This window comes from Henckelia pumila, chromosome 4 (assembly GCF_033568475.1).
Source record: "Henckelia pumila isolate YLH828 chromosome 4, ASM3356847v2, whole genome shotgun sequence".
Classification (NCBI taxonomy): Eukaryota; Viridiplantae; Streptophyta; class Magnoliopsida; order Lamiales; family Gesneriaceae; genus Henckelia; species Henckelia pumila.
The window spans coordinates 194940088-194966225 of NC_133123.1; the positions used below are offsets into that span (position 1 = coordinate 194940088).

At 37.8% G+C, this 26138-nt stretch overlaps 1 protein-coding gene across 2 annotated transcripts; it reads right to left on the reverse strand.

Annotated features, from left to right (window-relative positions):
• Positions 1-9165: 9165 nt before the first annotated feature.
• Positions 9166-12089, reverse strand: LOC140865427 (F-box/LRR-repeat protein At4g14103-like). 2 transcript variants are annotated; one of them, XM_073270072.1, is made up of 5 exons: positions 12014-12089; positions 10960-11668; positions 10711-10788; positions 10020-10163; positions 9166-9800 (listed from the first exon to the last, which is right to left on the reverse strand). In XM_073270072.1, exons 2-5 carry the CDS (start codon positions 11650-11652, stop codon positions 9522-9524), a joined length of 1194 nt encoding a protein of 397 aa, XP_073126173.1. In that variant the 5' UTR covers positions 11653-11668; positions 12014-12089; the 3' UTR covers positions 9166-9521. The 2 variants fall into 2 exon arrangements, with proteins under 2 accessions (XP_073126173.1, XP_073126172.1); XM_073270071.1 differs by having other exon boundaries at positions 9169-9800; positions 10711-11668.
• Positions 12090-26138: the final 14049 nt, after the last annotated feature.

Genomic DNA, 26138 nt, shown 5'->3' on the forward strand with positions numbered 1-26138 from the left:
TCCTACACTTGTTTTAATTGATACTGGAGCATCGCATTCCTTTATTTCTAGTCGCTTTGTTAAGAGACATAGATTACCTTATGTATCATTAGATATGGATTTAGTTGTATCTACTCCGCTAGAACAGGAGATAGTTACTAAGCGTCTAGTGATGGGTTGCCTTCTAGAGTTTGAGGGTAATACGTTATCGGCTAATTTGATGATATTAGCGATGGCAGATTTTGACTGTATTTTGGGGATAGATATACTGACTTTGTATCACGCTACTGTGGATTGTTATCAGCGTCTGGTACAGTTTCATCCTGCCGAGGGTAATAGCTGGTATTTTTATGGTGAGGGTGCGCGACTTCCGATGCCACTTGTTTCGGCTCTGAAGGCATGTCATGTCTTGGAGTCAGGTGGGGAGGGCTACCTTATCTATGTAGTTGATATGTCCATGAGTAGTACGGGTATTGATCAGTTACCGGTAGTCAGTGAGTTTCCTGACGTATTCCCTGATGAGATTCTTGGTTTTCCTCCGGTGCGAGAGGTTGAATTTGGTATTGATTTAGTACCAGGAACTACGCCTATATCCCGAGCGCCTTATCGTCTAGCACCATCAGAGATGAGGGAATTGAAACAGCAGTTATAGGATCTGCTTGATAAGGGATATATTCGTCCGAGTGTTTCTCCGTGGGGAGCACCTGTTTTGTTCGTCAAGAAGAAAGATGGATCGATGCGATTGTGTATTGATTACAGGCAGTTGAATCGTGTCACCATCAAGAATAAGTATCCTTTGTCGCGGATTGATGATCTGTTCGATCAACTACAGGGTACTTCTGTTTACTCCAAGATAGATCTGAGATCTGGATACCACCAGATGTGAGTAGGAGACTCAGATATATCTACGAATGCTTTTAGGACCAGATACGGGCATTATGAATTTCTGGTAATGCCATTCGGTTTGACGAATGCACCGGCAGTTTTTATGAATCTGATGAATCAGGTATTTCGAGACTATCTGGATAGATTTGTCATCGTTTTCATTGATGATATTCTTGTCTATTCTCATGACAAGGATGAGCATGCACAGCATTTGAGGATTGTTTTACAGACATTACGAGATAAGCAGCTGTATGCGAAATTGAGCAAGTGTGAATTCTGGCTTGATCGGGTAGTGTTTCTCGGTCATGTGATTTTTAATGAAGGGATATCTGTTGATCCTAGTAAGATAGAAGCAGTGCTGAACTGGTCTCGTCCGACGACGGTTGCTGAGATTCGTAGTTTCTTGGGTCTAGCTGGATATTACCGTCGGTTCATCGAGAATTTTGCACAATTGGCCAGAACTTTGACACAGCTTACACTGAAAGATGTTGCCTTCATATGGTCCTCGGATTGTGAGGAGTCATTTCACGAGCTGCGTGGACGTCTTACTACTGCACCTGTGCTAGCTCTACCTTCTGGATCAGGAGGTTATGTTGTCTATACTGATGCCTCTGGTCAGGGGTTAGGATGTGTTCTGACACAGCATGAACATGTTATTGCTTATGCTTCTCGACAGTTGAAGATGCATGAGAGTAATTATCCAGTACATGATCTCGAGTTAGCCGCCATTGTATTTGCACTCAAGATCTGGAGGCATTATCTTTATGGCAAGAAATTTGAGATATTCACGGATCACAAGAGTTTGAAGTATTTATTCACTCAGGCGGAGTTGAATATGCGACAGAGACGCTGGATGGATCTTTTGAAGGATTATGATTGTGAAATCAAATATCATCCAGGTTCTGTTAATCTTACTGCAGATGCCTTGAGTCGGCAGGTAAGACTTTCTGCACTTCAGACTAGTGAAGTATCTCATATGATTCAAGAGTGCTGTTCATTGAGTTTTACGCTCAAGCACAAGAAAGGGAGAAATGTGATTCGATTGTAAACTATTTTGTCTGAGCCAGCATTGTATTCTCGGATCAGAGATGCTCATATATCTGATGTTAAGACTCAGCGTTTGGCACGTTTAGACAATGGAGTTAATACATCTGGATTTCATTTTCAGGCAGATGGTTTATTATGCTTATCTAATCGAGTGGTTGTACCTAATGTTGCGGAGCTCAGGAACGATATTCTATCTCAAGCTCACAGGAGTCGATTATCAGTTCATTTTGGAAGCATGAAAATGTATAAGGACTTGCGAACTAGATTCTGGTGGAAAGGGATGAAGAGGAGTGTGTATCAATTTGTTTCGAGATGTTTGGTTTGTCAACAGGTCAATGCTGAACATCGACGACCAGGTGGATTACTGCAGAATCTTGAGATTCCCGAATGGAAGTGGGAGCACGTAACTATGGATTTTGTTACCCACTTGCCTATGACTACACGTCAGTGTGATGCTATCTGGGTCATTGTTGACCGTTTAACGAAATCAGCACATTTCATTCCTTATAACCGGGAGTATTCTTATGATCGCATGACACGTTTATATATCCAGGAGATAGTGCGATTGCATGGGATTCCAGTGAGCATAGTCAGTGATAGAGACCCGCGATTTACCTCACGTTTCTGGGATAGTTTTCAGGAGGCTTTGGGTACCACTTTGAGTTTGAGCACTGCATATCATCCGGAGACTGACGGACACTCAGAGCGAACGATTCGTACATTGGAGGATATGCTACGTTCTTCTGTCATGGACTTTGGCTTATCCTGGCAGGATCAGTTACCTTTGATCGAATTTGCCTACAATAACAGTTATCATCGTAGTATTGATATGGCACCTTTCGAGGCATTGTACGGTCGATGGTGTCGTACTCCGTTATTCTGGGATGAAGTCGAGGAACGACAAGTCGAGGGTCCTGAATTGGTGCAGTAGATTGTAGACAAGGTATATTTGATCAAGCATAGGATCAAAGTTGCTCAAGATAGACAAGCCAGTTATGCTAATATTCGTCGCAGGCCACTTCAGTTTGAGCCTGGTGAATATGTGTTTCTACGAGTATCACCTTTCAGGAAGGTGATGAGATTCGGCGTGAAAGGCAAGTTGTCTCCTCGTTTTATTGGACCTTTTCAGATACTGAAAAAGATCGGAGATGTTGCATATCATTTGGCGTTACCACCAACTCTTTTCAGTATTCATAATGTTTTTCATGTGTCGTTACTTCGACAGTATATAGCTGATGAATCTCATGTGATTCAGTCTACTGATATTCAGCTAGAGCCAGATCTGTCTTTTGTTGAACGACCAATTCGTATCTTAGACAGAAAGGAGAAAGTTCTTCGGAACAAGATTATACCACTTGTGATGGTACAGTGGCAGCGCCGAGGCGTTGAAGAAGCAACTTGGGAAACTGAGAGTCGTATGCAAGCAGAATATCCTGAGTTGTTTGCTTTGTATTTTTGATTACCATGTAGTTGTAATTACAAATGTTGTAATAAAACATGGTTTTCTATTTCATATTGTTATCTTAATTTGTTTTTAGATTTTATTTCGCAGACGAAATATCTAAAGGTGGGGAGAATTTAGTAACCCGGACTTCATTTTAAGATAATAATATGTTAAACATGATTAAGGGTTGGTAATTAATCAATTTCGGAGTGTTATTGGACTTCGAAAGAGAATTTGGGCTTTTGACTTTGGGCCGGATCGGAAGCTCCGATCCCAGCCACTTCGGAAGCTCAGCGGAAGCACCGATATCGGAAGCTCCGATTCTAGAACGGACGTTCCGATCTCCGGTTGCCAACTTTACCCGATGACTCAGCCACGAGGTTTGACAAGTGATGATCGGAGGCGAGATCGGAAGCTCCGATCGTCGGATCGAACGTTTCGATCCCGGCGTGTCATACATGCAAGGCGTGAGCTGGATCGAAAGCTCCGATCCCGAGATCGGTGGTTCCGATCTTGTCCGGGAATTTTTCCTATAGATAGGGCTTCCCAGATTCATTTCTAAATACGAATTCCCGAGGTTCCTTCTTCAGTTATATAGTGTGAGATATACACTTTAGGGCCCTATCGGTTTTAATAGATGTTCTGGAATAACCAAGGTGTGGTTATAGTCATCCGGGACTAGCGACTCCAAAGGGCTATCTACGGACGAAGGTATGGTCCGGGAATCTATTTAAGTTTTGGGAGTACTTATTATCTTAGTTAAGGCTTATAGAATTTATGTGGTGATATGGTGAACTTTTGAATATAGGCTTGGAACCTAGGATCCTACTATACTTGAACTAGCCTAGAGGTACGTACACATTGACTGAGATTGCCAGCGAGTATACATGTTTATATGTTGCATTTATTTGGCATTATTATATGGAATGATATATGATTTACCGCTTTCTATATTCATATGTCATGTGCATATACACGTTGAGCCTATACCTTGTTATACCTGACTATAGAGCCGCTCAGCTCTATACTCGATAGTCTGTCACTGAGAGTACCGCGACGGCGGGGGCATTTATGTCTGTCTACTCTGGTGTACTAGACGAGTGTGGTTGCACCCAGAGGTTGATCCGTGCGGTGGCAGCACTTATATGGCGCCGGTACTGAGCATGACTTTTCAGATGACCCTTTACCAGTCATCATGTTGCATGCATTATATACATATGTTTACTCATGTCTATGTATTGGGCGTTAGCGCTCACGTCCTAGTTGTTATCTTGGACACCCTATTCTATGGGGCAGGTCGCAGGATGGACGGAGCCGGTAGTTCGAGGCAGGACTAGGGAGCCGGATCTTTTCAGGGGAATTTATACAACAGGATTTGTTTTAGCTGTATAATGTTTACTTTTAAGTATTTCCATTTGGTTGTATCACTACATATTTAAGCCTGGATTATGTTACTAAGCTGATATGTAAAATTAAGTTTCCGCACGTTTTACTCTGTTAAGTTATTTTACTGTGTTAAGTTTAATGCATGCTATTAGTTGCCAGTTAGTAGGTGATACCATGCAGGATTACTATAGTTTGAGTTGAGCGACATCCTCCCCGAATGGGTGTGTCGGTGAGTTGTTCGCAAAAACTCGACCCCGGGATCCCAACCGAGTACCGAATGATATTCGATTATCCGATTAGATAATCCCGAGTTTTGAAGTCATGCATTGCATTTTAATGCATTTCGAGTTGAGTGCTGATATGCCTTTCTGAATTGATTGACTCGTTGTTTTATATAACATGATTTGATATATTATTTGGAATTGCTTGATTTGTCTATTTTACTGGGAATTATATTCTCACCGGATTATCCGGCTGTCGTTTTGTTTGTATGTGCACTTGACGGCAGGTGGGGCAGGATCGAGTCAAGAGCTGCATGACTAGATCAAGTGGGAAATGATAGAGTGAGGACTTGATTTTAGAAGTCATACCTTGTATTCGAACTCCCGTGTATTCCATTTTGAATTGTAGAACTTAGAATCGACGCTTGTTCTACATTTTTATGTATTTGAATACCTCGTTGTTGGAAAAATATTAGTTGGATCATGTTAGAGTCCTTATGGGTATGACATTACACTTTTGGAGTCATTTTTGGTGCAGAAACAGCAGGCCATGCGCGCCCGCGCGTCTTGCACTGTCTCGGAGGCCCGGACAGGGCGTCATGTCGCTCGCGCCTCGTTTGGCGCGCCCGCACGTCACCCCGATAAAAAAAAAAACCTACTTTTCGCGACGTGGTTTTGCGTCGCCGAATGTAAGATGTGCGTCGCTAAATGTCTTATTGATTATTTTTATTTCTTTTGATTTACATGATTTATTTATGTTCGAGAGACACCAGGTCTGTGCCTGGGTTCGTGCATGTATCCTTTCTAGCGCAGTTTTCTTAAAAAAATAATATCTCAAGTTCTAGCCGTCGGATCGAACCGAAATTTGGACAGTAGCTTTAAAACATCTTGAACTAGATTGTGAACTGTAGAGATATGATTTGGATGTTTTTATAATCAAAAATAAATTTTTGCCCATTGCTGCTCCGTAATTCATTCTTGCGGCTCTTTTCTTGCCCCAAAATCATGATTTCTTCACAAATTCCTACAAAAATCAATCCGAAGAGTGAAATGTACACATATGAAATAAATCACAATAAAAACACATAAAAACACAATGAGACAATACAAATTTATGCAAAATAGACATAAAAATAACATAAAATAATGCACACAAAATTCACTTATCAATGCTACTAGAAGCTCTTACCATGATTTGATGGGTCGTCCAATTAGAAATGAATTCTGAAATTATGTGATCAAAGATTTGATGCATATAATGAGTCTAATTAGGGTAATCCTGCATAAAAGACGATGTTCTGAATCACATAGAGTTGTGATCCCACGACTAGCTGTATCTCTGAATCATTGAGGGTCACACAAGTATTAATTTTCTTGTTTTCGTTGAGATAGTTAATTCAAAGAGTTGAATTTGGAAAAAATAATTTGATAGGATCAAAGTAGATGTGTCAAAACGGGCTAGCAGGATGGGCTGACCCACAACCCGTCCCAACCCACCATTAGGTGGGACGGGGCGGGACGGTCCACCTTTTAGGTGGTTTGGAAAAACATCAACTCAACCCACCTATTTTAGGTGGCGGGGCAGGCCAACCAAACGAGCTCACGTGTAAATTGATGGGTTTTGGCGAGCCAACCTGTAACCCACCACAACCTACCATTAGTTGTGGAGGGGCGGGACGGGGCAGCCCATTTTTTAGGCGGGTTGAAAATTGATAACTCAATCCACCAATTTTATATGATGGGACGGGCCAATCCGACGGACCTAGCTCATTTTAACATCTCTAATCAAAAGTAATAAACTTATTAGGAGTTTATAAGTGATTTCTATTTTTGGAAGTTTTACCATGTGGACTTGGTCAAATGAAGAAATTGCCTAATTTGAAATCAGTGATTTTGAAATTTTGGACTTGGTGTCATAATAACGAGTAGGTTAAACTCGTCACATCGGTGATAGTGGATCGTCGATCGGGATTATGATAATATGTTATTTATGTGTTAAAAATATATGGGATTAGATAATCAAAGCCCATTGAAATATAATTAATTCTATTTGGACTAGAAAAAATGTTAAGAAGCTCGTTAAAGATTTCTAAGGCTTTTGACGGGATAAAATACATGATGTTTGATATGATGATAACATTAATGATTAATTTTGTGTATTACCATGAAAGGACTAAAATATCCCCATGAATTGTAAATAATTACCTAGGTCTTAGTCTAAATATAATAAAAAAAACAATAAATAATATGAAATAAAATAATAGTAGTAATAAGAAATAAATAACTGGATATTTTTTTTAAAATATATTAATATTATCGATAGTAAGTACAATAGAAAATGAAGAAATAAGTCTAATATAATTAAATTAAATATTTTGATAATATTAATAAATGCTAAAAAGAATTTCGAAAATAAATTGATAATAATAAAGAATAGGAATATATAGAAATAAATATATCTATGAAATAATAAAGAATAGGAATAAAAATAAATATATCTATGAATAATATAATAATAAAAAAATAATAATAATAATTTATTATTATTATTATCATTATTATCATATTAATATTAAAAATTATTTGTATTAATTTTTAAAGTGTATTTTTATTATACATTTATTATTCTCATGTAAAGTGTTATTTCTTTCTGTTTTATAATTAGTATAATTTATATATTATTATTAATTGAATTCTTACTATCAATTATTTTTATTACTATTTTTACATTTAATATCACTATTTTTATTATTATTTATTTAAATATTACTTCCATTAATTTTCTTACTATTTTCCAGTTAATGTTATTATTGACTGAAATATTATTATTATTTGTTACTAATTCATTTCTTTTTGCTACTTCTTCTTACTCGTCATTTTTATTATTTATTAGAAAACTATATTAATTTATTTTTTTATTTATTAAATTCTTATATCTCACAATACATATTATTAATTCATTTCTTACTATTACTTATTAATATTGTCACTATTCTTGTCGTTTCTAGACCATTATTTATAATACATTTATTTCTCATTATATAACTATTATTATTAAAATAATATTATTAAATTATTTCATTTTAATTTATTTAATATATCTGATTACTTCATTTTTACATTGGTTATTACTATTTTAATATTTAGGATAATTGAATAATAATATAATATCATATTTTTTGACGAAGTAAAATTATTTAAAAAATTAAAAAATTTAAAAATATTAAGCAATGAATCGTCAATCAGGGTTGACGATTTTAATAACAATATTATATTTTTAAAATATGTAAATTCACATTTTATTAGATTAACAAATTGAATTTCTAAGTAACCGCATTTTCCATTTTTCTCTCTATAAGCAGTAATAAAGTAAAATGCTCTTTAAAAAAAAGTAATAAAGTAAAATAATAATAAAACCACCAATTCAAAAGTTTGACGTATTCAAAATTCACAAGGGTATAAAAGTAAAAATAATAGTTATCATTAGATTTACGAAAACAATCACACGGACCAAGTGATTAATAGTCTCCCTTTTTGTGTGAACAGTGCGGGCTTTATGCGGGCTTTCTTGATAATTTGAAAGAGTAAAAATCGTACCAAACTAAAGATTATGAGAGATTAATAGTTAATTTACCTCTTATCCCATGTACCAAACATGGCCTAATAGTACTAGGATAGTAGAATACTAGTAGGACTAGTTTGTTAGAGTTCTAGTTGAACAATAAGTTTTAAACACATCTATAAATATGTGAGGACATACTTTGAAAAAATCACTCCACTTTTGAAGCCAAAAATTCGGCTACTTTATTCCAAGTGTTGGAATGTTTTTTGCCGCTCGATCAATCTCAACGAAAAATATCCATCTGATTTTTAGTGCGATCAAAAAGAGGAAATTGATAATCAATCGTGGACTTGATTGATTTTAAAAAAAAGACGTATCCAATTGATCGTTCGTTGGGAACTACAAATAAAGTATGTCCACTTTAATTCGAAATAGTTGGTGTCAAGCCTTTATCGCTAAAGGTAATTTAATTCTAAAAACCTATAAATGATTTGATAACTAGATCCATACGACATCCAAAAGATATTTATATGACAAATATTTAATAAAATATTTTAATTCCGTTGAGTTCTTGTGTGCTAGAATCACGAATTCCAACAATAATATGTCTATTAGACCCAAAATGTTGTGTATTGCGAGCGTGGCATGTATTTACATCCACTCTCCCACCTTCCATTGACTATTAGTTTCCATCCCACAATTCTTCATTTGATGGACTTCACTTGCTATTGCCCCTCAATATTTTATGCTGCCATGACCATTTCTTCTTTGGACCGCCCAAGAATTCGTGTTTTGGGTCAAACAATGTCACAAGAGGCTTTCAGCATAAAATGGATCCAAATAAAATTATATAAAATGAGAATATATAAAGTTAAAAATAAAGTACAGCTTTTCAAATTTGCTGCAATATTTTACCTTCCAAAAACCGGATAAACATAGTTTTTTCAACCAAAATCTGTCATTTTCCTTTTGACAAATCTGGCCATGTTTATATTGTTTAAACACACTTCAGTTTTGCCCAAATATTCGCAATTTCCTTTTCTTCAGATTCCTCCCTCACCTGCCCATACATTTTCTTCCTTTGCCTTTCTTCAGAACTCTCCCTGCGCAGCCCCTCTATTTTCTTCAGCTGTAAAGCATTTGTGCACAAAAACTGTGCCATTCGATAATCTGGTAACCTTTGACTGAACGAACTGAACCGGACTCTTCTAAGATGAGATACGATACAGGACGGCACAGATTCCACCTCATCATAATCATAATCATTCCAGAAACACTGTAAAAAAGATAACCATGAATACAATAATTTTGACATATAAGGATCCAGAAGGGTTGGGCACTAAATAAAATTTTGAGGTTATTTTTGAAAAACACATGTAAACTTTAAATAAGGGAACAACAAATGATTGCATGTGCTAGATATTTACCTAAGGAGGAAACAGATACAAACATTTTCTCCAGATGATGGATATTACATGGGTGGCAAAAAACTTACCATCGCTAAGACGATCGATTCAAGAAATGGCATCACATGAAGCAACTTTAGAAGTGATCCACTGTTGCATTTTGTAAAAACTTCTAGTCGCTTCAGCATATTAAAACTAGGAAGTGGAGGCATTTGATCAGATTGGGTGACGGCCTAATACAGATAAAAAAATGTTAACCAATGAAATATGGGTCCTCTTGTGAATTTCATTGAGCCATGAAAAGAGTGCTAGTCACCAAATAAACCAAAGAGCAAAGAGGAATGATACCAAAATATGAGTCAGATTCAAGTTATGTGACCTTAGAACAAAATCCGCCTCAATTGCTCCACACGGACCTGGTTTTTTTTTTTTTTTTTTTTTTACTTTTAAAGAATACTATTCGCAAAGCATTCACTCAACCATATGTATTACTCTTGTTCGTAACAACTCTTCAGTAGCGTCAGAAATGTAGTCAATGTATCAGAGGTAAAAAATACTTCAATATCCTATTTCTTTGCATTTATCATATTTTACAATCTAAATATTGTGAAGTCATGAAGCAGCCTTTCCATCAGTGATCGTTTGGATTGGGATCAAGATGTCTTCAAAGTTGGAACTACATCAATTAGTTTTCCTTTATTCTTATGTGGGACACAATTAGGTGATGACTAACGATGTACCATCCAACATATCGAAAGAAACATAGTAAGGAAAACTAACCTCAACAACCAGCCCGGGTATTTTCAAATCTTTTAGACCAGAGAATCCTTTAAATAAGAGCCGAGCTTGTAATCCCATCTTCCTAACGCGAGTGTCATATTCATAAGTATTAAGAGTTGCAGAAAAAACTGATGATGCGCTAAAATCAAAATCCTCAACAAATTGACCAACAAATTCACACTTCACGAGCTTGGCTTTAAAAAACTTGATCTGACATTTATCTTCAGGAAGATTTGAGTGGCGTATCACCTTGAACTGACTCAAAGCTGGCGCACTGATTTCCACAAAACTCATTTTCAACCATTTGCAGTTTAGTAGCTCAAGCTTTTCCAGGGCCGGAAACTCAAACACCAATTTGCTGGTACCAGGAACATGCTCACCTCGAACTCTAGTTTGAGCAAGACACAAACTCTTGAGACTGGAAAACAAATTCTGGGCTGAAACTCTGAAAATACAAGGACATCGTAGTTTCATTATAGTCAATGACTTGCAATCAAAAAGGCGACCCGGTAAAACAACATTGTCATCATTATAAACTATATCCAAATCCTCAACGTTTCTCATTAATGCAGCAGATATCCATGATATCATGCGATGTGCATTGTACACAAAACGACACCGAAGACCAAATCTTTTTAAGCTTGAATTCTGAGAAAGAAAGAAGATCCTGTCCACAAAATTAATAAAGCTAGTCTTTCTAGTTTTCTTTAGCACAAACCGCACGTCATCATTGACGTCTATATTGTAAATGCCAGTCCACTTGTGTTCCCAATCCTTGGACAAAACACAAGTTCGTAGAGCATCCTTTGTGGGCAGGAGGGATAGAATTCGACTAGTAATACTTTCAGGCAGATTACTGATGATGTCCTGGCCGTTGTTTTCATCATAAGTGGTTCTTCGTTTCTTAGTTTGATTGCTGTCAATCAGAACTTTTCCACTCATAATTTAAACAGTCAACCTGGAATATTAAAGAAAATGTCTAACTCAGTTACCAATCAAATCAAAGGGGAGGGGAAAATGGCTAATCCTATCATGCACCCCAAGAATCTAGTAAAATGGCACAAGGGAAGTAAATTCTCATAAATATTATATTTTTTTTCCCAAATAGAGGTACTTCAACCCGCCCCATTTCTGCAGAGCATCGTTGAATTCAGAGAATATAAATTTTTAAACGGCACAAACAGGCAAAAAAACATGTAAAATTTAGCAATTGAGCCCAAACACAAGAAAGTAAGAGATAAAGCCAAAATCAAAAGAGGAAAAACCCCAAATCACAAATAAACGTGATGTTTTAAGCTTTTACCTGATGAACTAAAAACCCCAAAATGAGCATATGAGGTGTTCGATGCTGGAACTACAAGTTGGTAGTTCAACCTAGAACTTCTGGTTTTTCTGTTAATTATTAATTATTAATAATTAATGGAGTGGGCTTGGTTGATTGTTTTCATATGGAGTTATTGGGCCTCATTGACTTGTTTCTATACATTCAGGTGGGCTTGGAGTATTGTTTTCATGTTGAATTAACGGGCCTCGTTGACTTGTTGCTATACATAAACAAATGCGGGTACATCGACCCTCTATAGAATCATATTAATTATCCCACAGATGCATATCTACGAGGCTTTATCATCATCATCATCATCATCATTATCATTATCATTATCATTATCATTATCATTATCATCATCATCATCATCATCATCATCATCATCATCATCATCATTATTATTATTATTGTTACTACTACTACTATTATTATTATTATTAGTAAAACTTGCAATATTATTATAAATGAGATAAATCGTCCATTACAAGATTAACCAGCCTAAACGAAATATTCTCAAACTCTCAAACAAGGGAAGAGGGGGAAGAAAGAGAAAAAAAAAACAATATTGTGTGCGAACATATTCGTTATTCTTCTATTGTGTGTTAGATTTATGCTTGGACGACCTATAATAATGGTCTTGACTTCTTCAGCTAAGGCTCTAATTGTAACGCACAGAAATTCGTTTACGTAAAATCGCATTCATAAATTAGAGAATTAATTATTTTAAAAATAAATTAAAGGGGTTAAATGTTATTTAATGTGATTTATGTAACATGTTTATATGTTTTAAATTTATTTATGGAATTTAACCCAATTATAATGAGAGTTATGAATTTTTAAGGAGAAACCGATTTACAATCGTGTAGATGGGACCGTAGATGAACGAGATAAAAGTTTTCATCGAAATTAATGTCTAAGGTTTTCAATAGTCCTAAATATTTATTTTAAGGCTTAACTTGTAGAAAAGTATGAGTTTTATTTTTATATATATAATTAAAAGCCAAATTTTCACATAATTAGGTCATTTTAAGGACTTTTAGAGTATTTTAAAAAAATCAAGTTTTTATTTATTAAGAAAATTAGGAGAGTTTATTTTCATATTAGCATCTTTAAAGCGGATTATTATTGGGCTAAGCCTCATTAGTTATTTAATAAAAGCCTTAGTACATATTTTTATACAAACAAATATCTGGATTAGTTTTCATTCATCCTCATCATTCTTTTCACGTAAATCTACAGGAAAATCAGAGGAAGAAGCCGCCTCACACACTAACACACACATCACACGAAAATTTGAAGAAAATTCAAGAGTGTTGGTGTTTCGTTCGTCCCATGTCGTGATCTACGCAACCGTATAAATTTTTCGTGAAATAGAAATGCAAAGACATATTTTTATTCATTATTTCTCACCATTTAAATCATAGATACACCGTTTTATAATAAAAAAAAAAGAAAAAAAGATGATTGTTGCATGGTATGTGGTTTAGCACACGAAAATTCATGATTCATGCATCATATGCTCATGTTTTACGTTTGATGGCTTGATGGTTTTGTTTTTTGTCCAAGGGCTGTTCAAGGGGCTGCAACACGGTTCAAGAGTTGAGTGAGGGTCCCTTAGGGTCAGGGTTCAAGAGGGGCTGGACCCTGGCTGGGTCGAGCAAGTTCTAGACAGCCATGGGTGTTTGCGCGCAGGGTTTAGGTGAAGAAGGCCACATCCGTGCCATGCACTGCATGGTTCAGGCCATGGCCTAGTCAAGGAGGACCGACAGGACCCTGGGGTGGTCTTTCCGGCAGGGCTCCGGCCAGGGGTGGCCGGAGAAGGGTGGCCGAGGAGAAGAAAAGGGGCGTGCATAGGTTTGGGAAAAGGGAATTAGGGTTTCCAGAATTCGGGCAGCACGGGCAGGGGCGTCTAGGTCGGGTTAGGATGTTATTTTGGTCATGTCATATGGGTTTAGGTTCGGGTTATTTTATTTCGGGCTCAGGTAATTTAATTAGAAGTCTAAGTATTTTAATTAAATGTTAATGGGCTTGAGTGATTAAAATATACTAATGGACTTAAGTTAGTAATTTAAGTGAATCCATTAGCTTGTCATGAGACTTGTGACCCATGAGAGCTATCGGGCCTATTTATGTTGGTTTAATTGTTAATGGGCCATTCTAGGTTAATGAGCTTAAGTTAAGTGGGCAGTGTTAGCTATATTTCATATGCATATTTTTACTGTTAGTTTTGCAATCATTCATATGTTTTTGTGGTTATTTTAGTTAGTTTTAGCATCTTTAATTCATTTATTTGCATAATACTCCTCTTGGTCTGTTTTGAAGGAAAACTTGGCATTATTTAGATTTTTGGACAGAATGTTGCTCGCTCGAACGAGAGGCAATGCCCGCTCGAGCGAGCGAGCTCGAGGTTGCAAGTTTGTTCCAGAAGGTTGCTCGCTCGAGCGAGAGGCTACTCCCGCTCGAGCGAGCTAGACGGGGCAAAAAGGATTCCGAGACAGAAGATGGCTCGCTCGAGCGAGAGGCTATGCCCGCTCGAGCGCGCAAGGTTGGAAAATTTATCTCCCAGACAGAGAACTGCTCGCTCGAGCGAGACCCTATGCTCGCTCGAGCGAGAATCGCGCACAGAGTTTTTAAAAATGGAAAGTCTTACTCGGGAAGGATACCAACTTTTGAAGACCCTTGGGCATATAAATATGATTCTTATCAGCAGAATAAGGTTTTCACATCAGATTTGAAGGCAAGAGGCGGCTATCACCATCAACTCGATTCTTCTTCTTCTTTTATTTTATTTTTGGATTTGATTATTGATGTTTAGAGTAAAAAACTTTTGTTCTTAAATTATGTTGAACGTTGAGTAGTTTCTTTCGTTCGATCAAGGCCACGTGATTGGGCCAGACAGTTTATGTAAAAACTTGATTTGTTTATTTGAGATTTTCAGACTTGATTGAGTTTATTGATTATCAAATTTATCTTTGTCTTACAAATTTCCTGGCCAGTTGTTTGTTTGCTCGTTAATTGATTCCAAGTCGACAGAGGAGGTATCGAATTCGATCACTTTGATTTTCAACATAGAGTAAAACTGACTAGAAATAGAATTCGGTTTCAATATGCGGTTTAGGTGTTTACTGAATTTTGACAGTGATTTATGCATTCAAATTTGATTAGAATTACGAAAGATTAGTTCATCAATATTTGAGTAGTTTTGATTGTTCTAGAAATAGTCTTTCGAACAAATTAGGAATTCCAGCTGCATTTTAATTAAATTAATTTTTATTGAAATTTTAATCTTTAGTCTAAAATCTGAAATCATTATTTTTAATTAGTCTAGATTAAGTAGAAATAAATATATTTTGGTAATCATACTTTTACAGTCCCTTTGGGTTCGACATCCGGACTTTTTTCCACTTTATTATAATTTGACCTGGTTCTCTTGCTAGTAGAATTTATTCATACCAAAATAGCCGGTCAAGTTTTTGGCGCCGTTGCCGGGGACTGTTTTTGATATCAGAATTTTTATTTCGCTTGAGTTTAGACTTTATTTATTTTCTAAATTTCTGACTAGAATTTCTTGGTGGCTTTCAGGTACCTTCTGTTGTGCATGCATAGCATTCGATCTAGAAAATTATTAGCACTTGATTTGGAGATCGAACACACGCTTAGCAGAATTCGAAAAGCCAAGAAAGCTATCAATTTCGAACTAGAGTCAGAATCTGAATCTGAAGTAGAGATGGCAGACAACCGCACTGTTTGGGATATCATCCGTCCACCAACTGAAGGATATGGATCTAGCATAGTTCGCCCCGCTGTTGAGGCGAACATTTTTGAGCTGAAACCCTCTACTATTCAGCTAATTCAACTACAATCTAGATTTGGGGGTACATCTGTGGAAGACCCCTACGCTCATCTGGAGCATTTTCTGTCGATCTGCGACACGTTCAAGGTGAATGGGGTAACATCTGATGCAGTGCGACTGCGGTTATTCTCATTCTCTCTACAAGGAGAAGCTGCTGAATGGCTATATGATCTGCATGCTGGTTCTATCACTACCTGGAACCAACTTGTTCAGACTTTTCTGAATAAGTATTTTCCCCCTACAAAGATGGCTAAATTGTTCTCCGATATCATCTCATTCAGGCAGAAGGAAGCTGAATCTTTACATGCTGCTTGGACCCGATTCAAAAAGATGTTGAGGATGTGTCCTCAACATAATCTTACTCAGAGCCAGCAGACTCAGACTTTCTACAATGGGGCTGATCAATCTGTCCGATCCATGTTGGATGCCGCTGCTAACGGAAGCCTATTCAGGAAGACACGAGCAGAGGCATGGGAAATCATTGGAAATATGGCTGAAAGCAACATTAGATGGCCAGATGCTAAAAAGGAGAGAAAAGCTAGAGTTCTAGAAGTCGACGCACTAACATCACTGAATGCCAAGATTGATGCTCTTACTCATCAGATGGCAGCTATGCAGACATCTTCAGCCAGCCAAGTGCAAGTTCAATAGCCTGACGAACAAAAAGTATTTGAAGTTGATGCTGCGAACTTTATGGGGAATCAAGGGAGACAGCAATACAATCCATACAGCAACACTTACAATCCTGGCTGGAAGAACCATCCAAACTTCTCTTGGAAAGCTGCAGAACCTACAGCTAATACATCAAAGCCAGTCGAGAAGAAGCCTTCCTTTGAAGAAATTATGATGAAATATGTAGCTGGTACTGAGACCCATCTACAGAATTAGGAGGCAATGTTGCAGAAGTTAGAGACACAGATGAGCCAGATAGCAACACAGTTGTCTACTCGGCCAGCAGGATCGTTGCCTAGAAATACTGAGCGGAATCCCAAGGATGTCAATGCTATTATGGCGGTGACTAGATCGCAAGCAGACATTGTAGAGAAGAATACTGAGGATGAAGAATCAAGTGAGCTAATCAAGGAAAAAGAGCTGGAGGAAGCATCAAATCCGTCAGACTCGACGCCTACGGGCAAGAAAGGTAAGTCCTCTCACCCAGCTATTAATGAAAATATTGACTTGAGTAAACTTCATTTCCCCCAAAGAGCAAAGCAACTGCAATTGGATAATCAATTTGCAAAATTCTTAGAGATTTTCAAAAAGCTTCATATTAATATTCCCTTTGCAGACGCTTTAGCTCAAATGCCCAGTTATGCAAAATTTTTGAAAATTTTTTTGAATAACAAAAGAAAACTTGTGGATTTTGAAACTGTGAAGTTGTCGGAGGAGTGTTATGCTATTTTACAAAATAAACTCCATCCAAAACTTAAGGATCCCGGTAGCTTTTCAATTCCATGCACTATTGGAAAATCATTTTTTAATAAGGCTTTATGTGATCTAGGTGCAAGTATTAATCTTATGCCTTATTCATGTTTTGAAAAGCTAGGAATTGGTGAAGTTAAGACAACTACTATCTCCCTACAATTAGCTGATAGATCTATAAAATATCCAAGGGGAATTGTAGAGGATGTGTTAGTGAAGGTTGATAAGTTTATATTTCCAGTGGATTTTGTTGTGCTTGATATGGAAGAGGATCGTGAGATACCTCTTATTTTGGGTAGATCGTTTTTAGCCACTAGAAAGGCATTGATTGATGTGCATAAGGGAGAGTTGATATTGCGTATGAATGATGAGAAAGTAATTTTTAATGTTTTTCATGGAATTCGATATCCTGCAGACAATTCTGATTGTTTCAGAATTGATGTTACTGATGATTTGGTTGAGTATTCTCTACAGGAGCAGTTGTCGGTGGATCCACTAGAAATATGTCTGACAGGTACACCTGATGAAGAGCATGCTAGTGAGGAAGTTCATGAAGTAGCACGGTATTTGGATTGGAGTATACCCTTCCACAGACTCATCAAGACCAAGATGGGGGAGCTCAACCATACTCCAAAACCTTTGAAGCCATCCACCGAGGAGCCCCCTACTCTTGAACTTAAACCACTGCCTTCTCACTTAAAATATTTGTATTTATTAAAGAACTATAAACTGCCAGTAATTTGTTCATCTTCTTTGACAGGTTGCGAGGAGGAAAAGCTGCTGCGTGTGATTCGAGAGCACATAAGAGCCATAGGATGGAGCTTGGCCAATATCAAGGGGATTAGTCCAACCATGTGCATGCACAAAATATTGATGGAGGCAGAGCACAAGACATCGACTCAACCACAAAGGCGACTCAACCCAGCGATGCAAGAGGTAGTGAAAAAGGAGGTAATCAAGCTCCTTGATGCAGGTATTATCTACCCTATATCTGATAGTGAATGGGTGAGTCCAATTCAAGTAGTGCCTAAAAAGGGAGGGATGACTGTAATTGAAAATGCCAACAATGAATTAATTCCTACTAGAACTATTACGGGGTGGCGGGTTTGTATTGATTATAGGAAATTGAATGATGCCACCCGTAAGGATCACTTCCCCCTTTCCTTTATTGATCAGATGGTTGAGAGACTTGCAGGGCATGCGTTTTATTGTTTTTTGGACGGTTATTCCGGATATATGCAAATTCCTATAGCACCTGAGGACCAACACAAAACCACTTTTACTTGTCCTTATGGTACTTTTGCATATAAATGGATGCCTTTTGGGTTGTGTATTGCCCCTGCCACTTTTCAGCGATGTATGATGGCTATTTTTCATGATATGGTTGAAAATTTTATAGAAGTGTTTATGGATGATTTCTCTGTGATTGGATCCTCATTTGATGCATGTTTGCTTAATCTGAAAAAAGTGTTACAGAGATGTGAGGAGAGCAATCTAGTATTAAATTGGGAAAAATGCCACTTCATGGTGAAAGAGGGCATTGTTTTAGGACATAAAGTGTCTGAGGTAGGTGTGGAGGTGGACAGAGCAAAACTTGAAGTAATTGAAAAACTGCCACCTCCCGCGAATTTGAAAGGAATTCGAAGCTTTCTTGGGCACGCGGGTTTCTATAGGAGATTTATTAAGGATTTTTCTTCTATTGCTAAACCCCTTACTAATCTGTTGATCAAAGAGGTGCCATTTAATTTTTCTGCTGAGTGCTTGCAGGCTTTCCAGATTTTGAAGCAGAAATTAACAACTGCACCAGTGATAGTAGCACCTGACTGGAATTTGCCGTTTGAGTTGATGTATGACGCCAGTGACACTACATTGGGAGCCGTGCTTGGACAAAAGAGGGACAAAACACTTCATGTGATTTAATATGCCAGTATCACCCTGTCAGCCGCCCAACTGAATTATGCAACTACTGAAAAAGAGCTTCTCGCAGTCGTGTTCGCCTTGGATAAATTCAGATCTTATTTAGTGGGAAGCAAAGTCATAGGTCACATGGATCACTCGGCATTGAAGTATTTGATGAGCAAAAAGGATGCTAAACCCAGGTTAATTCGTTGGGTTTTATTGTTGCAAGAATTTGATTTGAAAATTGTTGACAGAAAAGGCGCGGAGAATCAAGTTGCAGACCACCTTTCACGCTTGGAAAATCAAGGAGCTGAAGCGCAAATAATTCATGACGATTTTCCAGATGAGCAGTTGTTTGAGGTAACGAAACTACCTTGGTATGCAGACATAGTAAATTACCTCTCAAGTAAGTTTCTTCCCTCACATTTAACTTATCAACAGAAAAAGAAATTTTTCGCTAAGTTGAAATATTTTTTGTGGGAAGACCCTTTTCTGTTTAAGATATGTGCAGATGGCATAATTTGTAGGTGTATTCCAGCCAAGGAGGTAAGCCCTATACTCTCACACTGTCACACAGGTCCGACTGGAGGTCACTTCGGCGCGGGTCGTACCGCCGCTAAAGTACTTCAGTCGGGATTTTATTGGCCTTCATTATTTAAGGATGCATATACCTATGTGCTTGCTTGTGATGCTTGTCAGAAAGTGGGTAATATTTCTAGGAGACACGAGATGCCCCTTAATAATATTCTTGTTTGTGAAGTTTTTGATGTATGGGGTATAGATTTCATGGGACCGTTTCCTGTGTCTGAAAGGAACAAGTATATTTTGGTTGCGGTCGATTATGTGTCTAAATGGGTTGAAGCACTGGCTTGTAGGACGAATGACTCTAGGGTGGTTATAAAATTTTTGAAAAAATTCATATTTTCTAGATATGGAATCCCTAGAGCCATAATTAGTGATGGAGGAACCCACTTTTGTAACCAGCAATTTGATAAGCTTTTGACAAAGTATGGGGTCACTCACAAGGTGGCAATACCTTATCACCCCCAGACTAGTGGGCAAGTTGAGATTTCTAATAGAGAGTTGAAAAGAATTTTGGAAAAGACTGTGTATTCCAACAGGAAAGAGTGGTCGAATAAATTATATGATGCATTATGGGCCTATCGAACTGCTTTTAAAACACCTATAGGAACTTCTCCCTTTAGGTTGTTATATGGAAAAACATGTCATCTTCCTGTTGAACTTGAGCATAAATCACTATGGGCTACTAAATTTCTAAATTTTGATGTGCAGGCTACAGGTGAAGAACGTTTGCTACAATTGAATGAACTTGACGAGCTTAGGTTGGATGCCTATGAGAATGCCAGAATTTACAAAGAAAAAACTAAGAAATGGCATGAGAAGCGCATTGTCTCACGTGAATTCGAGGTAGGCCAAACTGTTTTATTATATAACTCACGTTTGAAGCTCATGCCAGGAAAGCTACGGTCGAGATGGTCAGGACCGTTTACTATCAAGCAAGTGATGCCGTATGGTACTATCGAAATTCATAGTCCTACAACAGGAGATTTCAAAGTTAACGGGCATAGGATAAAAATTTATCGAAGTGGTATAGTGAATCCGACACAGACCACCATCGACTTTCAAGACCCGATAAATTAAAAAGGGAGGTACAGTCGGGATATAGACTATAAATTTAGCGCTGTCTGGGAGGCAACCCAGTGTTCTTTTTCCTTATTTTCCTTGGTCTTATTTATTGCTTTTTAATTAATTATTGAAGTTTTTGTGTTTCTTTACGAAAACTTTTGAAAAAAAGAAAAAAAAATAGTTTTTATTTTTCTCGCTCGAGCGAGAGCGCCATCTCGCTCGAGCGAGTGCTTCTCTGGTTGAAGACCGTTTTTTTTTTTTGGCTCACTCGAGCGAGATCTCTTTCTCGCTCGAGCGAGAAAAGTTCTGACCCCGACATCATTTTGGGTTCGCTCGAGCGAGCGGGGCGTTTACAGAATATAGTCGGGACCCCCTTTCTTCTCCCCTCATTGTTTTTTTCTCTCAAATTCTTAGAACCCTAAATCCCCAAATCGCATCTAATTCGATCTAACCAATTTGTAGGTTAAATTTGCCGCTTCCGTTCGCTCCTCCACTCCAGTTATACTCAATCCATTCCCCTCACCTCCGTCCGGCTCTCTCTAGGCCGAATTCCTGCACGCCATTCACTCCTCCGTCCGGCTCTCTCCAGGCCGAATCCCTGCACGCCGTTCACTCCTCCACACCGGGAATCTACTTAGCCGCCACCCATCTGTTACTCCGCCGTCTCTCCTCCACTCCAGGTATAATCCAAGCTTCTATACAGTCCGCAATCTCTCGCCGGAATTTGCTCAGATTACTTTCAATTCAATGGGTCCTAAAAGAGCACGATTGGATGGCGCCTCTACATCTCAGCGAGCTTCGGCATCTTCATCTTCCTCGGGCATCGCCAGAATATTCGTTAATGCCGCTGCAAAAGAAAGGTGCGGCCGGGCTAAATTGAATCGCACCCCTATTCCTGAGAGGGGTGTCGAATTAACTCATAGGGATAGTGATGTTGCGATTGATATAATGAATAGGAATTGGAAATTTTTCTGCCAACAACCAAAGGCGGCGGTTGTGCCTTTAGTTTGAGAGTTTTATGCTAATGCTGCTGAAAGAGAGGATGGTAAAGCCTTTGTTAGAGGGAAAATAATTTCTTTTGATGAACATGCTTTGAATGCTTTACTTCAAACCCCTGCGGTTGATGATAGTTTTTATCAGAATTTGAAAGTCGACCCCGACTATACTGAAATTCTGGAGCAATTGTGCTATGAAGGGGCGGCTTGGCATGACCCGATTGCATTTTTACATTTTCCTGAAAAATATATGTTATTGGACTCATCCACCTGGTTCGCATTTGCTGCTAAACGTCTGATGCCTATATCTTACACGAGCAGTGTGAACATGGCAACTGCCATTCTGTTATATGCTTTGAGTTTGGATTGCCCGATCAATGTCGGTAGGCTTATTCATAGTGAGATTCGTCGCTGCATCTATACGCCATCTCCTCTGGGTCTTTTCTTTCCTAGCATTATTTTAGAGTTATGCATTCAAGCTGGGGTTCAGGTTCGAGCTGACGAGGAATGGCTGCAGCCACGACAGCCCATTGATGCTGCACTTGTTGCAAAGAAGAAAGCAAAGAGGAAGAAGGACTTTCCTCGGGCAGGACACGCAAGTTCTAGTTCTGCTCCGGCACCTCCTCCATGACATCCCCGTCGTAGGCCATTTCCTGAGGCCATTCATGATCTCACTGCTTTTGCTCATGTTTAGAATGATTTTATGGCAGCTGCGACCGTGAATTTCCAAAGGATAGATGCTCTTCTCTCTGGCCTTACCACACAAATGAGGCTCGACACCTCATCTATTCCTGATGATGTGCCATTCTCGCCTCCATTCTATTTTCAGTACGCTACTCCAGACCCATCATATCAGGAGCCACCATTCCAGAACCCGCCTGCACCACAGGATGCTTTTGTTCCACAGCCTCCTCCAGAATATGAGGAGGATCCCGATGCTTTTGCACCGCAGTAGACCAGGGGAGTTCCTTTTTATGTTTTGTGCATTATGTTTTCAGTGTTGTCCTTTGCATTTGTTGTGTGTTTGTCAGCGTTTCTGAAGCATTGAGGGCAATGCTTTAGATTAGTATGGGGGGTGTTTAGTTATAATGTTTCGTGTTCATTTTGTTTGCATTCATTTTGTTTCGTCAGTTGCATATAGTTCGTTTACATAGCATATCATTTTTTTACTGGTGTGTTGAGTCAAGAACGAATTGGATAGCATGGCCAATGATGAGATTGTTTTTGCTCTGTTTTGAAACCGTAATCCATGTCCATCTGCCTGTCTGACCACTGCGAACTGGTGAAACCAATTAGATGAATGATCTATAATTTACTCGGTGATTTGTACTAGAATATGAGTTTGAAAAATGCAAACCAAGAGATGATTGAGGCATCGTCGTGATTTTTGGGCCTAATTTTCTTTGAATTCATTATCTCTAGTGCCCTCTTGAGCCTTCACTTATATGAGTACGTGAGGTACATTTTCTGAATTTGTTGATAATCATCATTCACTGTTGATGATTGGTTGTTTCTGCACTGATTGAATTTGTATGAGTTGATGGTGAATTGAAACGTGTCTAGAACTAGTTCGAACACTCTTCGAGACGCAATATGGGCAAAACTGTGATTAGGGATGATTTAGGCAATTTTTCTGTGAATCGTTTAAGCTTTTCAAGCTACCCATTGATACATTCTATCCCTAGTACCTTATTTGAGCTTTAATGAAATCGAATGGCATGCGTGAAAACGTGTGGTAAACCCCCATTCGTCATATTTTTACGGACCTACATTCACTACCAACTACTAGCTTAAACACTAATTCCTACCTTAAAAGGAGTAAATTGCATGTGTAAATGATATGTCCTCCTGCGTCTGAATTTGAAGAGTGGAATAGTGTGGAAAAAAAAAAGAAAAAAGGTAGAATGGATTAGAAAGGAAATTTTAAAATATGTGAATCAATGGTTGGATGAGGTGATTTGGAATGAAACAAGAAAAAGGAGGTGAATAATAATGGTGTAATCATAATTTACTCCTTGCTTTGAACTGCTATCCTTCATTTGTAACCATAAGCCAGATCTAACGTTACAAGCTTATTAAGTCCTCTTGACCGAGTCACAGTTGCCTAATATACTAGTGGAGAAGAGTTGTAAGAATTTAGCATATGGACTGCTGATAGACACTATTGATAAGTATGAATTTTTAATCAATACACGCACACACTATTTCTTTTTGTTTTAACCTGATTGTGAGTGTGGCGATGCCAGCTATTTGATTCCTTGGTTACCTGTAAAAGTCCTCATGAGATAGGAATGTGGATGGGATTTATATGAAGGTACTTTGAAACATGAGTTGAAGATATTATAAGTTTATGCGGTGATCCAGTTTATTTATAAACTTTTACGAGTTAGTAGGTTTGATGTGATTGGATTGGATTTGAGTTGTTTTTGAAAAAAAAAAAAAAAAATTATTGCTGAGGCCATTGCTCCATAGTATTTCTTGATTCTTGATTGTGTTTGTTTAGTCTTGCTCGAGGGCGAGCAAGGTTTAAGTATGGGGGAGTTGTTAGCTATGTTTCATATGCATATTTTTACTGTTAGTTTTGCATGCATTCATATGTTTTTGTGGTTGTTTTAGTTAGTTTTAGCATCTTTAATTCATTTATTTGCATAATACTCCTCTTGGTCTGTTTTGAAGGAAGACTTGGAATTATTTAGATTTTTGGACAGAATGTTGCTCGCTCGAGCGAGAGGCAATGCCCGCTCGAGCGAGCTCGAGGTTGCAAGTTTGTTCCAGAAGGTTGCTCGCTCGAGCGAGAGGCTACTCCCGCTCGAGCGAGCTAGACGGGGCAAAAAGGATTCCGAGACAGAAGATGGCTCTCTCGAGCGAGAGGCTATGCCCGCTTGAGCGCGCAAGGTTGGAAAATTTATCTCCCGGACAGAGAACTGCTCGCTCGAGCGAGACCCTATGCTTGCTCGAGCGAGAATTGCGCACAGAGTTTTTAAAAATGGAAAGTCTTACTCGGGAAGGATACCAACTTTTGAAGACCCTTGGGCATATAAATATGATTCTTATCAGCAGAATAAGGTTTTCACATCAGATTTGAAGGCAAGAGGCGGCTATCACCATCAACTCGATTCTTCTTCTTCTTTTATTTTATTTTTGGATTTGATTATTGATGTTTAGAGTAAAAATATTTTGTTCTTAAATTATGTTGAACGTTGAGTAGTTTCTTTCGTTCAATCAAGGCCACGTGATTGGGTCAGACAGTTTATTTAAAAACCTGATTTGTTTATTTAAGATTTTCAGACTTGATTGAGTTTATTGATTATCAAATTTATCTTTGTCTTACAAATTTCCTGGTCAGTTGTTTGTTTGCTCGTTAATTGATTCCAAGTCGACAGAGGAGGTATCGAATTCGATCACTTTGATTTTCAACATAGTGTAAAACTGACTAGAAATAGAATTCGGTTTCAATATGCGGTTTAGGTGTTTACTGAATTTTGACAGTGATTTATGCATTCAAATTTGATTAGAATTACGAAAGATTAGTTCATCAATATTTGAGTAGGTTTGATTGTTCTAGAAATAGTCTTTCGAACAAATTAGAAAAATTCCCGTGAATTAAGATTAAGTCTGATATCTTAGATCAACTGCTTGTTGCATGAATTGTCTGGTACCTACGTGATCCTTGATCGAACTTTTCCAAAATTTTAAGTAATCCAAAGTTTTCCAGCTGCGTTTTAATTAAATTGATTTTTATTGCAATTTTAATCTTTAGTCTAAAATCTGAAATCATTATTTTTAATTAGTCTAGATTAAGTAGAAATAAATATAATTTGGTAATCATACTTTTACAGTCCCTTTGGGTTCGACATCCGGACTTTTGTCCACTTTATTATAATTTGACTTGGTTCGCTTGCCAGTAGAATTTATTTATACCGAAATAGCCGGTCAGGCAGCAACTCGAACGAGTCTGTGACATGTAAAATAGTCCGTAAATGTATATTTAATATATATATATATATATATTATTTTTATATAAATATGATTTTAATGAAAAATAAATTAAATATATATTTACGGGCAAGTTTTTAATGATAAAAAAATGATTTTTAAGATCATGAATCATGCATTTATTTTATGAAATATTAAGGGCATATAAAGAAAATATTTTGGGAAGTTGATGTGATTGGAAGTCGTGATATCGGGCCCGATGACCTCTCCACTTATGTTCATGGCTTATGGATCCGGCGGTAAGGGCTAGTGAAGTGGCAGTGATAAGTGAATTTTGTGTGCATTATTT